The sequence below is a fragment of the Grampus griseus genome, assembly GCF_964374135.1.
Source record: "Grampus griseus genome assembly, chromosome: 1".
Lineage (NCBI taxonomy): Eukaryota > Metazoa > Chordata > Mammalia > Artiodactyla > Delphinidae > Grampus > Grampus griseus.
This window is the reverse complement of record NC_139017.1, coordinates 52,573,597-52,588,932: the sequence shown is the minus strand read 5'-3', so window position 1 is coordinate 52,588,932 and position 15,336 is coordinate 52,573,597. Positions and strand designations below refer to the sequence as shown.

Below are 15,336 nucleotides of genomic sequence, written 5' to 3'. Positions count from 1 at the left end.
TATTTCCCCAAATATTTCAAAATTTTTACTTGGGTCCTTGGAAAACCTTATATCTAAAGGTTATAAAATCTTATATCTAAATTCCTTTGTTTTTATTTTCCTAAATACCACCAAAATTATTCATTTCTTATTTCATTTTTTGATATTTTATTTTCCTAAGATTTCATAAAGATCTTAAACTTATCTCTGCTTAGTTCAGTATCAATCTATAATCTTTTCAGTACTATTAATCCCTGTACGTGACATAGTTTCTTATGCTTAGTAACTTTATGTTACCATCTGGGAGACCTATCATAGCCAATGGTTTCATCAATTGTGATTATTTGCAAATTGAATTGGACCTACGAAGTTTGGCTTTACTTATGTAATTGTTAGACAGTTTGTTCAGGTTTTTTATGATATTGAGTTAACTTTTTAAAGTGTTCAAAGATTTTTTGGCTCATCTAGGAATCAGATCATTAAAAAAAATATTCCCTTGTCATAAGTCCTTAAACCGTTTGACATTGATATGTCTCAAGAGTGCTTCCTTATGTCAGAATATCCTGGGTTGGGAGATGGCAAGGAAATTCCTTGTCGTAGTGTATTCTTCAGTTCCCTGGAGAATGCACTGACAGTGTTTCAAAAGTAACTTGAAAAACTAAATTTTCTTAGCTTTCTGTCAGATGCAACCAGGCAAATAATGTTTTTCTTATTTGCCTCTCAGTTGCTTTGGCTTGGATGTTTAATAGCCTGAGTATTGTTTAATGTGCTTGGGGATGATGTTAGCACAGAAGCAAGCATAAAAATACAACTGAAATGTATTCTTTGGAAGATCCTAGTTCAGCATGACATCGCATCGTGCATAAAGCTTAAACATCACAGAGACAGTGTATTACAGGGTCCATACTTAATAATTTTATTAAAAAACTGCCAAATTTCACTGATGAACTCTTTGGGACAATTTTGAGTTAAATGACAGTTTTTCTTCCCCCTTTGTGGATGACATTGATACGTATTTTAAATTGAGTGATGTCTGAGTTTTCATGTCAGCCTTTCAGTTTTTAACTTGATTTTCAAAGGAATTTAAACTCACGGGAATAAACCTTACAAAATATACAGGTCTTATCCTATAAACGTGAATTTTTGGATTTGTTAAAACAAAAATAGAATAGGCACCACAACCTAATGGTTAGGCAGATTAGGTAGCTACCTGTAAATTATAGACAATCACCACTTTCCACACTCTCTGCTGTTTTATAAGTTCCCTGTTTATTAGGTGATTGTTGTAATTCAATGATTAGTGCATCAGTTTTCAAACTTTTGGTCTTGGGACATTTTAATACTCTCAACAATAACTGAGGACCCCCAGAGATTTTTTGTTTATGCAGAGTTATATTTATGGATATTTATTGTATTCAAAAATAAAATTGAAAAAGTGTTACATATTTATTTTAAAATAACCTGCTACATGTTAACATAAATATTTTTATGAAAAATAACTCTTTTCTAAAACAAAACAAAAAATACTGAGAGGAGTGGACATAATTTTACTTCTGCAAATCTCTTTATAGTCAGACTTAATAGACAACAACTGGCTCTCATATCTCCCTCAACAATATGCTGTGAAATCGTATGTCATATATGTCACATATATTATGTCATGTAGCCTCTTATGAAATAATGAGAGTAAAAAAATGAAAATAATATATTATGATTGTTATAAAAATGGTGTGACTTTGTGGATCCCCTTTCGGGGTCCTCAAACCACATTTTGAAAACCAATGAACTAGAGCATTCTTTTAAAGCTTTTAATTCCCATTAAATGCAAACACTTCTGGCAGTAACAATACATCAGGAGTCTCAAACTAGCAGGTTAAATGTAGCTAGAAGGCATGTTTGGTTTTCCCCAAATATATTTTCTTAATTTTATATTTGGATTTCTAGGCAAGACCCAAACACTCCCGTTTCCATAGGATAATCCTTATTTTCTCTTATACTTAGACATTTAGTTATATTTCTTTCCTTGCCCTTTGGACCACTCACATATTAGTAACAATTTCTTTGGTGCTTCGTGAAGGGAGTTGGGGGATGGATGTCATGGTGTAGGAAAATGGAGGTGGAAGACCCTGAGCACAGAGGGACAGAAACATACAGAAAATTCTGGATAATCAGTACTAGACCTTTAATGCTGCCCAGCAGTCATACTACATTTTCTTTGTCTAGTCACTCTTTTAGGTGAGAATTTCATTTCTCTACCTTCTTCTAAATCCAACACCTTATCCTCATCCTCATCTCATTACCTTGTTTTGCTTCCTGTTTCACTGAGAAAATAGAAGCAGTCAGAAAGAATTTCCATGAGTTTCTCTTGCCACAGTTACCCTCCTGCCTACATCTGTGTCTATACTTTGCTTCTACTCTTACCATAAGCCATGCTCCCTCCCTATTTCATTCTCTCAGCTACTCAAGATTCTTGCTCCAGCAGTTCTCCTCTCTGTTCCACATCATTAATTTTTCCCTCTCTATGAGATCATTCCTGTTGACATACAAATATACTATTATTTCATCCATCTTAATATTCTTCTTGACTCTTCACTCTTTTACCTTTAGCTGTCATCTCATTTCTTTTCTTCCCTATCTGTGTAAATTTTGATTCCTTTACATTTGAGAGTTGTGAATCTATGCTAATTTGATGAAACTAATTTTATTGGTTATGGCAGAAATATTAGGATTCCTAGATTCAATAGCACATTGTCGTGCCTGTTTCATAATTCCACATGAATCATTTCAAAATGGATCCAAATGTTAGACCATATTCTCTTCAATGGAAGGTAAATTAGAGTTTCTAAGGTGCTCGACATGGATATAAATTTTTCTACATTCTGTGAGTAGACCCAGAATGGTTTTGAGAGTAAGAATGGCACCTGATTCATCTTGATCTAGATTACATTAGGTAATCTGGGTTTCAGGGCATTTTCCAAGGCTGTAGAAAGATTTTATCAACATGTAGGGAGTCAGACCAGGTCAAGAGTTAAGTGATAAATGTTTGATTTCTTCCGGTTAAGACAAGTCTGATTTCCCTTATTGTTGGATATTGCCAGAGTAGATACTGTTAGACTCTAAACTTTGATCACTTAAAAATTAAGGGTTATTTTCTGTGACCATTCTGTCATATGTCCTTAAAAGAAAATTGAAAAAGTTAAGTTCTGAACACCTTTGAAATTCCCCCATAATGTTAAATTTACTTTTTTCATTATATATTAATGACTTAATTTATAATTTTTAAAGTATCATAAAATGAAGACATAAAGCTTGTCTTTATTTTTTAAAGAGAATAATGTTTTATAAATGACCTTTTCTGACTTATTAAAAACTGGAAATGGTCAAAATATTTTCCAGTTAGGAGGTATTTTCCATTTTTAAAAAACTAAGTTGCGTTTATGATGATTTCTTTAAGAAACTTAAAGTAGATTTTTTTTTATAACTTCATTTGGCCTGTTGATTACAAAACTGGTATGGAATTTCACACATCTATTTCAGTACGCAGCTCGTCATAGACTACTGCACTGTTTCTCATTTTAATAGGCCTCATTTATCCTATAAATAAACCTACATTTTCTTACCTGATCAAGTGAGCAAACAATAGGGGTCAGATGTGGCAAACACTTTAACAGAAAGCACATGTCTGGCCGTCAGGGTGAAGTAGAGTCATATCAAGATTGCTTGAAGTTATTAATGGCAGTAAAATTTATGCTTCCTCCTGTTTTCCCAATTAAATCAAGAAGCCTTTTTTCTTCGGATTCTTCTATCACCAGCTGGTTCCAATACTCTGTGTGTGAATATTGCCTGGGGTCTCTCCATTTCTAGGTGGTAAAAGCTGACCAAAGCACATTAAGTCAATGATGTGGACCTGTAGGCTAGAAAGCAGCCATTGTTAAGGGCTTTATTTTGGCCCATATCTTTTGTACTACAAGTATGCATATTTTGTAAGGTGTATTATAAATAAGTTGTTGTAGATAAACAACATGCTACATGTCTGTAGTGTTCTTTTATGCTCTGGATAAAAGAACACTACAGACAAGGTAATAAAATAATTGAAACATGTTGAAAATATTTTAAAAATAAACTACATGGCGAAATGTACAGTTGTACATACTAAAAGAGAGTGAAATATATCAAAAGTTCTGAATTTTAGAGTACTTATTTCATGAATACATCTTAATGTGACAAAGCTATTAAGCTTAATGGTAGATTTACAATTTCAGTTTCTTATAGTTTTTAAATTAAATAATTTAGCACAAGAAACATTTATCCATGAACCACTGTATCACAAAACTATTGTTATGCTTGTTTTCATACTGATCATCGTAACCTATAAATTCTGACATTTTCCCCCCCGTACTCATGGTTAAAAAACCGTTGGCTTTTATCTATTCATTTCAAATCTCTGTTAGATTTGACTGAACAAATCCATTCTAGAAGAGAAGACTATCCAGTAGAGTTGCAATCTTAAAAATTGGTCTTTCCAAATTCAAGTTTTAACTAAGGCTGTCTGTCTAGTCATGCTGGTTATGTATCTGCAGTATGTGCGCTAATAAGTTAAACATAAAACGATATGGAAATGTGTACAAAAGATCATCTAATCTACCTGCAGTATATTTTTAGTGTATTTCAGTGTAGTCAATATATGTGTTCAATAATTGTTGCAATTATCTTTTTTTTTTTTTTTTTTTTTTGCGGTACGCAGGCCTCTCACTTTTGTGGCCTTTCCCGTTGCAGAGCACAGGCTCCAGACGCACAGGCTCAGCGGCCATGGCTCACGGGCCCAGCCGCTCTGCGGCATGTGGGCTCTTCCCGGACCGGGGCACGAACCCGTGTCCCCTGCATCGGCAGGCGGAATCTCAACCACTGTGCCAGCAGGGAAGCCCTGCAATTATCTTTTAAGTGGTGGTTTTGCCTGTGGCATTTTAACTATAGTGGTAGAGCTTTAAAGGCTCCAACTCTACAGTAAACTTAAAGGCAGTTGTGATTTTTGAAGTATGTTGTACTCACATAGACTTTCTAGGGGTAATTTATCACCTTAATGCTGCTCTGTTCTAATATAGGGGTGCTTATATCCCCACTTCTCTTATCTTTTCATGGACCCTTTGTGACTTCGAAGGGAGTTTTCTACTTTGAACGAAGACATGGAGTGCAGAAGGGAATGAGAATCTGGCTAATAATGTGACCCATCCATAATTTGTGTTCTCACTCTGCTTTTACCAAGTATTGGGCTGGGTCTACTGCAGCAGTGGAAATTTGGCTTTGAGTTCTGGTGTTCAGAACTCATATTTCTGCTTGACTGAACTATGAATAGAAAATCCCAAGTATCTTACAAAATTAGTAGCTAAATGGTGTTTTTACTAATCACTTCAGAGATGGAAAAACCTGAAGACATTTTAAAATTCAAAACCCATCAGCATGTGCTTCCCCTTTAATTGGCAGAAAATCGATTGTGAGAGCAGCCCAGAGAGCTGACTTTTTTTCTCCTTCATTTGCTCCAGCTGAACTACAGCTGCAAATTTCTTTAAAAAGAAAAAAAAAAAATCTTGAAGGTATAAGTGCAATAATTCCCACAAAATCAGTTGCTGGAGTTAATGACCAGTTTGTTAAGGCATTAACTGCCCTCAGCTGGAAATGACCAGTTTTGAGGGGAATGGCTGCACAACTGCTAAGATAATTCAGTAACGCGTTCAAATAATGATCCAGCTAATTAACAGTGAGTTTCTATGGAAATCCTATCGAAGTACTTATGGCCTCTGCATTTAATAGCCGGTGAGTTCATCGTGATTCATGTTTATTATCATAAATACCAAAGGAATCATAATGACTAGGCCATTTTATTTTCACCGTGGCCTTATTACTTGAACAGATCTGACTAAGCCACCTATAGTCATTAAGGACCTAGTTCTCAAAATATTCAGTCTTTTCACTGCTCTGCTCAAAATTCACAGAGCCTTTGGTGCTATGCCAGCATAGCGACTATTGGCAGACTGTTTTAACTTGGGATGCCATTAGGGAATAATTGATGTCTGTAAGTCTTAAAGGAGCCCTTTTGAAATGTCTGCCATTGGTATGATGTGGAGAAATCATAGTTGGTTAGCTGGAGTTTATGGTGGTTCATCATGAATTCTTATGGGAAAATCATAACTCCCAGCCCCAAATTCGTTTAGGATATGCAAGATTATTTTTTTGAGTTTTATTTTTTTAAGAACTTAGATATCCAATGAATGAAGAAGACTATTATTAGCTTATAATAAGGGATAAGCTTTAATTTTACTTGGACCATTTAATCTCTCTTAATTTCTGTTTATTGCTATGTGATCTTTAAATTAGTCTTTAAGTAATAGTAAATGTTGGCTGCCAGAAAGCCTCTACTTTCTGTGTGCAGCTGTGTTTGAAGAGATGAATTTAGGTTATTTCCAGACATCTTCCCCCTCCAAGTACTCACTTTTCTCCTACAATATTTTGTCCTTTTGCTGTAGCTGTCAGATATCTGCTAGATACCGTAAAGTTATAGGCTGTGTTTTTATCAAGCAATTAATCACTTGCATAATTATTTATTTTTCAATGAATATGATACCTGTGGTTTATATACTATAATCTTCCTTCATACATTGCAGTTCTTTAGAGGAGATTGGAAATATGTGATTTGAAACAAGATATGAATTAGAATCATCAAGGTAACATATGGGTAACAAGCATTTATAAAATATTTCCATCTTTTTTTCTGAATAAAAAACCAAGTGTCATATTGTATCTTTTTTCATTCCCTAAATAAATACAAAGTGAGAAGAAAATCAATTTTATAGGTATTTGTAAATCAATTGATTGAATTCTAGGGAACCTTTACCCAGATAAAATCGAGAAGATGTATCAGCAACTTGGGTTATATAGACTTCTGAGTACAATATTGTAGTCCCTTATATCTGTCATCACCTCCTTTCACACTTTCCTCAAGGGAAAAAAAATATCTCTGGTCATATTCCAGTTTCTTTTGTTTGGTTGTGCTCAGCTCAAACAAATGGGGAAACACCTGTACGTTTTATTTGCCTGGGACATGAAACTTAAAGGTAAATGAAGTAATATAGCTAATAGTGAGGTTTGTCTTCTGTGTTCTCAGACTTCTCTCTCTGTGTCCTTTAATCTTTTTGTACCCCGTCGCCTCCATAACTATTCCCCACTCGAGGAGTGAAATTAAGTTCTGTTACAGACAAGGAAGCATGAAAGAAGGAAGAGAGGTTCACAGTGTGTTTGTGGTAGTGGTGGTGGAGGAACACATACTGATGACAATAATCTATCCTTTGATTATTTTCTTTTCCCAATTTTTGTTCTGATTAAGGGATTTATGACCCTATGAGACTGATGAAGGGTCCTTATCAGATACTGGTCACTGAGTGGAGCCTTGAAGGATGCGGTGACTCTCCTAAGCCCGTACTTTGGGTATAGCAGAGCTTTATAGGAAAGTGACTAGGGACAAGTGGCTCAACCATAGGCTCAGAATATACCTGTGAACCCTGTCTAGCTCATCTCAGAGGAATCTTGGCTGCCTCTTAAACCTACATTACCTCTAACTGTGGTCAAATCTTGAGGATAGAAACCACAAAGACAACATATATAATAGGGGAATGTGAAAATAGTGTTCTATTGGTAAAACAGAAAAATGTTATTATCAACATAATAATACTAAGAAATGACATTTATTGATTCAGTTTATTGTGTGTCAAACTCAGTACTAATTGTTTTACCAGAATTCTTGCACCTAATCTTCACATAACAACTCTTTGAGATAGGTACAGTTGTTATTTCAGTTTCACAGATGAAGAAACTGAAGCACAGAGAATTTAAATAACACTCAAAAGGCCATTTATGCTAGTAAGTGGCAGAGCCACAAGTTGAACCCAAGCAGTCTGCCTCCAGAGCCTGAGATTTGAACCACAGCATTTTACTGCCTCTGTTTACCATTCTACTCAACTTTTAAGCTTCTAGCACCTTGTTTTTCTCATAAAATCAAACACTGCTTGATAGCAGTTCTTGTCCAATTCAGTGAGAGTGAGTTTCAGAACTGCTATATAGATCTAGTCCCCCAAACTGCTTGGGGGATAATGCAGTTTGTCCCTGTCAAGATCTTTCATCTATTGGAACCTATTGCATCTGGGCTCAGGTACTCTGATAAATAACTGATTGTTTTTCTTCATTTCATCTCCCCTCTTCTCTTCTACCATCTTCTCACCTCTTTCTCCATAGAGTCCCTTCTTAACTGCATTTCCTTCCGGTACTGTGCCACTAAGGAATGATGATAATAATTTATGTTTATTTGGCATTATTTCACCCTTCCTGCTGCTTCCTGGAAGGCTTAGTAGAGAGTACATACACACAGGCTTTGTAGTCCGACCTAGGTTTGAATCTCAGATTCACGAGCTCTGTTTCCTTTTGAAGGATTCATAACCTTAATGAATGTCATTGCCTCACATCCAGATCAAAGATAATACCTACCTCTTCAGTTGTTATAAGGGTTAAATGATAAAATACATGCTTAACATACAAGAGGAACTATCAGTTTGCTTAACTCTTTCTCTCTTCCCTTCTCTCAAAGAATTGTAGTTATAAAAAGACTGGCTATCCACGAATCTTTTGGGATAGCCTTGTAATCCTTGAGTTTCTGTTTTCTTCAGTCCTTTAGTTTTAGCACATTTTGGGGGCATGATAATCATTTTAGGTAAAGATTATGGGAAATTAGGCATATGTTCAGAGACTTTTTTTTTAAATCAAACTTTTGATTTAAAACTTTTTTTTTAAATCAAACTTTATTTTCTAGAGCAATTTAAGGTTCATAGCAAAATTGAGCAGAAAGGACATTAATTTCCCATATACTTCCTGCCCGTCCCCCCAGCCTCCCACCTTTTTTAAAATTAATTTTTATTGGAGTATAGTTTTTTTATTGGAGTATTAGTTTTTATTGGAGTATAGTTCTATTTAAAAACATAGGTTTTTAAATAGAAGATCACAGATAAAGAATTAGGAAGGTACGGGAGTACTGCAAGGATCTTTCACTTTTGGCCATGAGTATGGGGAGAGAAGGAGAAAGAGAAAGCACACAAGAGCAGAATTAGAACTGGCAGTAGAATGACTCATCCTACTTTTTGAAACTAGATATTTAGTTTTGCTGTGGAAAAAGAAAGTAATATAAATTATTGTTGAATTTGAGATGTTTCTTGCATATGTTATTCATCTACGTTTTAAAAATTATTGTAATTTTAGGACTTTTCTCTAGACTTTCTATTCTGTCACATATCCTTTATCCTGAGTTATCCTTTGGAAGTGATATAGATATATAATCATATATATATGTGTATGTAATTTGCTCTAGAAGGACCTTCCTTGTTGTTCTCTTTATGGGGTACAGATCTCTTAAAGGTGAATCTGTCTTTCCTCTCACCTTAAATAAATTGATGTACCACTTTAGAACATTGCATTTTAGAATCCTTTCATTGATAACCAGCAGTAGACAGACAATCCTCAAACATAGAATAGTGTCCTTTTTCATTCTTAGTTCCACACTGAATTTTAAAGTCTGATTATTTACTTCGATGTTAAAAAATCTTTTATATTGGATATTGATTTCTATGTTTCTTCTACCATTTATTTAGTAAGTTGTGTGACTTGGAATCCTACTTTTCAGTGAATCCATTACATAGAGAAAATATTTTCAAATAATATTTTGAAAAAATTAAGTAGGACTAGAACCTACCCACAGCTGAACAACATATAGAAAGAAACTGTAATAGCAGGGAAAGAGACTGTGCCTTCGGAATATGAGTTTGCTGTAGGAACTTACTTGAAAAGATATTAAAATACCTCAGTCCCTGGAGGAAAATACTGTGAAGTATAATCTGACCAAACCCCTAAGGGATACTTTCGTCTCTGGAGAATAAAATTGGAATTTTTCATTTTTAATCTATGTATCATGCAAACTGATGCAAAGATTTGTTTTCCTATGGCAAGTGTGTTTTATACTAGAATAAGTATAAATGAATGCCTTCAGCGGTGTAAAAATGTGATTTATTAAAATCTATGAGTCTTTTCTATTTAGATTGCTCTGATCCCAAGAGCAAAATACTGGGGTTGGGAACACCCAGTTAGTCTCTACTTTTCTCTTTTTTGGAGTAATTTCAGTTTTTGCATTACGTTTTCCTCCAGATGTAGTTCCTGCATATGTTTTATTCCAAGTGGTTAAGTTAGTGAATTCATAGATTTTTAGTTAAGATGAAAATGTTTACTAGTATGTATTCATCTGATGAACATATGCTAGATTTTATTGTTTTTGTTTTATGCCAAGAAGTCATTTTTACATTGACACTGAAAGCCATAGGAAATAGGCTTTAGCCAAACAATTTAAAAAGATGCAAAAGTCTTGATTTTTAAAAATTCTGTTTTTAAAATGTGTTTTATTCTATCATATGTCAGTGTATCTCAGTCTTTTATACCTGATACTATCATCTTACTTGAAAGACCGTTTTACCTTAGGATATAAAAATGTTTGAGAGATACTGTAATATACCTCTGGTGAAAATTCTGGAGTCAGAGAAACCTGTGTTTAAAGCCCTGCTCACCCACTTACAAGGCTGTGTAGGAAGTATTTATTTTTCTCCAAGTGTTAAGTTCCTCATCTGAAACATAAGGATGATAAAATTTATTTGACAGATTATTTTGAAGACTCACATTTTTCTTCCTTACCATATGAAATATTTTTTTTAACATAATAAGCTCCAGGAAAGCAACAGGCTAGAGAGAGGGTCACTATATGTTTTTAAAAAACATCTGGAAACTTAAAACACTTTTGTGTCAAATCTGAAAATCTTGTAGAACTAGTAATTTCTGTCTTTGACTAAACGTGCTTATTTTTTCAGTTTTAGCCTCTGATTTTTTAAACATAACATTGTTTTTTTTTCCAGCTTTATTGAGATCTAACTGACATATAACAGTATGTAAGTTTAAGGTGATGACTTGATATATATATATATTGCAAAATATATAAGGTTAGATATAAGGGTAGTTAACTATAAAAGTTACCACTTCAAGATTAGTTACCACATCCATCACCTCACATAATTACTTTTTTTCTGGTTGTAAGAACTTTTAAGATTTACTCTCTTAGCAACTTTCAAATGTACATACAGTATGTTAACTATAGTCACCAGGCTTTTTAGATATTAAAAATAGAATCAATCAGCAGGTATTTATTGAGAAACTTCCATATGCTATACTAAGCCTATAAGAATACCAAGGTATGTCCCCTAAGAATTTCTCACCACCTCATAAAGAGATAACCTAATATCTGAAAAATTCAATAAGAATATAAAATAGTATTTTTAAAAAACACAAAGTATTTTAGTAATTTTATACTATGGTAGACACAAGAATAAAGGTGCTGAATTTATCCTCCATGTCACAATATATTTAAAATTTTCTTGATATGTTATTTATCAACTAAATTTATGTATATCCTTGATTTTGTTTTAAAACTCCGAATATCTCCAAGGATTTCTCATAGCCCAAACTTTTTAAAAATAATATTGTTTTTTGGATAAAACCTTTTAGCCAAACTTTTCTAGCTCAAGTTTTGTCACTGACTTTGAGATCATAAATAGATCCTTAAAATATGGTCTTTCTGGAAGCATGTAGAAGAACTACATGGCATATTAAAGTCCCATTTTATTTTTCAAATCTATGATATATCATTCACTTTTCTTTTTTCAGTTTCAAGGTGTACGAAACTAGAATAATCTTACCTCAGAAGTTCTGAGACAATCCTTAGACTATGCTTACTCTCTCTACCCTTTAGCATTTTATAGTCATGTATTTTTTTTTCCATCTTTATTGGAGTATAATTGCTTTACAATGTTGTGTTAGTTTCTGCTGTACAACAAAGTGAATCAGCTATATGTATACATATACCCCCATATCCCCTCCCTCTTGAACCTCCCTCCCACCCTCCCTATCCCACCCCTCTAGGTGGTCACAAAGCACCGAGCTGATCTCCCTGTGCTATGTGGCTGCTTCCCACTAGCTATCTATTTTACATTTGGTAGTGTATATATGTCCATGCCACTCTCTCACTTCGCCCCAGCTTCCCCTTCCTGCCCCTGTGTCCTCAAGTCTGTTCTCTATGTCTGCGTCTTTATTCCTGCCCTGCCACTAGGTTCATCAGTACCGTTTTTTTAGATTCCATATATATGCTTTAGCATACGGTATTTGTTTTTCTCTTTGTGACTTACTTCACTCTGTATGACAGACTCTAGGTCAATCCACCTCATTACAAATAACTCAATTTCATTATTTTTTTATAGCTGAGTAATACTCCATTGTATATATGTGCCACATCTTCTTTATCCATTCATCTGTTGATGGACACTTAGGTTGCTTCCACATCCTGGCTATTGTAAATAGTGCTGCAGTGAACATTGTGGTACATGTATCTTTTTGAATGATGGTTTTCTCAGGGTATATGCCCAGTAGTGAGATTGCTGGGTCATATGGTAGTTCTATTTTTAGTTTTTTAAGGAACCTCCATATTGTTTTCCATAGTGGTTGTATCAATTTACATTCCCACCAACAGTGCAGGAGGGTTCTCTTTTCTCCACACCCTCTCCAGCATTTATTGTTTGTTGATTTTTTTGATGATGGCCAGGCCATTCTGACTGGTGTGAGGTGATACCTCATTGTGGTTTTGATTTACATTTCTCTAATGATTAGTGATGTTGAGCGTCTTTTCATGTGTTTTTTGGCAATCTGTATGTCTTCTTTTGGGCATGTATTTTTTTTTAATGTAGCAAATACTATTCTACTTCGTTTATTATTTGTTATTTTTCCAGTTTCTGATTCATAAAAATTAAATATACTTTTCACTTACTATTTCTTATACATTATCACTGTCAATGAAATGTGTTTATCACATATTTTGATAAAACAGTAAGGATGGGGAGGCCAGTGGCCAAATCTACATTTTAGTGGGCTACTGGGAACAATTAATTCTTAGGTTTGTGGTTAATTTTTTCAAAAGTATACCTTGTAAAATACACATAATCTCTTGGAACTTAGTGATATTTCATAGATAGTGTGCTCCAAACTTTGGAATTGAAATAGGGAGCTCAAAATATTTTCTACGGCTTCCCTGGTGGCGCAGTGGTTAAAAGTCCGCCTGCTGATGCAGGGGACACGGGTTCGTGCCCTGGTCCGGGAAGATCCCACATGCCGTGAAGCGGCTGGGCCGTGAGCCATGGCCGCTGAGCCTGCACGTCTGGAGCCTGTGCTCTGCAACAGGAGAGGCAACAACAGTGAGAGGCCTGCATACCACAAAAAAAAAAATTTCTAAATTAGGGTTATATAGTGATTTTTTTTGATTCAGTAGCTTAAAAGTTGTAATGCATTAATTTGAGTGTGTTATACAAAAAAAATTAATTTCTTTGTAGTCATTCCCATGCATGGCATAATATAAAATCTCACCATATCCATGATTTCTTATTTCCAGGCAATGAAAACTACAAACAAATAGCAATGTGTGTTCTTTACCACATAAGCATGGATGACCGCTTTAAATCAATGTTTGCATACACTGACTGTATACCACAAGTAAGTGCTTTAAGTGTTTTTTTAAAAAGGCATTCAAAAAATATGTTTTTTACTTTCTTCTCTTGATTTGCCAGATAGGTTTTTTTCTTTAAAAGTCCCCTCTTAAAAATAATATAAATTTGTTATATACAATCTGGAAAGTACAGAACATTATAAAAATGAAAGTAACTTTCTGTTATCCCAAACCCAGAGATAACCATTTAAAATTTTGGTACATTTTCTTCTACATAGTTAAAAAAATACTGTTTTGGGATTATATGCCATATGTAATTATATATTGCTTTTTTATCTTAATATATCGTTAAGTACCCTCCCATGTCACTGAACATTCTTCATAAATTATTCATAATAGTTGTATACTATTTTATTGCATAAGTGTACCATAATTTAAATATTGTTAAATTGTATATTTAGGTTTTTTTCCAGTTTATCACATAAAAACTGATGTAAGTAAAAGTATGTAAACAAATGAAATAATGTGGAATAAATATCATAGTATGTAAAAGCTTAACCACATCTTGATTTTTTCTTTAGTTTAAATTCCTAAAAGTAGAATTACTAGGTCAAAAGGTATTTTGTGTATTTGACACAATATGGCCAAATTACCTTCTAAGAAGACATGAGTTGATTTTTTTCCAACTGTCACTTCACTTTGAACAGCACTGGATGCTATCATTTCTCTAAAAATGGAGTGTCTCTATTTCTTTTTATTTGCATTTCTGTGGATATTGGTGAGGTTGAACATTTTTCACATGCTTATTGTTGATATTATGTTATAAATCATTCATGTCCCTTGATAATTTTTCCATTGGCATGTCAATATTTTAGGATTAATAAATAATATCTCTATATGTAGTAACTATTTTAACTCCTGGTCATATTACAGACATTTCCCAACTTTGTCATTTGCCCTTTAATTTTGTTTGTGGTTGACGGTTTTAATTGCTTTGCGTTCTCTGATGGGAAAATGCTTCATCAAAATACTTTTATTTGGGCTTCCCTGGTGGCGCAGTGGTTGAGAGTCCGCCTGCCGATGTAGGGGACACGGGTTTGTGCCCCGGTCCGGGAGGATCCCACATGCCGCGGAGCGGCTGGGCCCGTGAGCCATGGCCACTGAGCCTGCGCATCTGGAGCCTGTGCTCCGCAACGGGAGAGGCCACAACGGTGAGGGGCCCGCGTACCGCAAAAAAAAAAAACAAAAACTTTTATTTTTATAGCACTGCTCTCAAGAAAGATTTTTGCCATAACTCAGTTGCTTGATACATTTCATATGTTCGGTTTATTTGTCTTGAAGGAGTTTAGTGATTTTTTTTCATAGACTATAATGGTGGAGATTCTATACATGTGTAATTTTTTTTTTTTTTTTTGCGGTACGTGGGCCTCTCACTGTTGTGGCCTCTCCCGTTGCGGAGCACAGGCTCCAGATGCGCAGGCTCAGTGGCCATGGCTCACGGGCCCAGCCGCTCCGCGGCATGTGGGATCCTCCCGGACCGGGGCACAAACCCGTGTCCACTACGCCACCAGGGATATACATGTGTAATTTTACTCTTAGGGAATTTACATTCATGGAATCACTATTGTGCCATTAATCTTCATTAAACTGAGCTCTACTAATTTGAATAATATCTGATGATTGGAACACTAGTTAGGCTGATTTTTAATATTATTTTTATAATATGGCTTTCTAAA

The 15,336-nt window shown here is 34.7% G+C and overlaps 1 protein-coding gene across 3 annotated transcripts in view; it reads left to right on the top strand.

Annotated features, from left to right (window-relative positions):
- The window catches only part of KIFAP3 (kinesin associated protein 3), a 149,067-nt gene that overhangs the window by 70,714 nt on the left and 63,017 nt on the right, over positions 1-15,336 (top strand). For all 3 annotated transcript variants that reach the window (XM_082658295.1, XM_082658294.1, XM_082658296.1), the window contains exon 11: positions 13,547-13,647. In XM_082658295.1, coding sequence (XP_082514421.1) covers positions 13,547-13,647 — 101 coding nt within the window. The remainder of the gene's footprint in view (positions 1-13,546; positions 13,648-15,336) is intronic.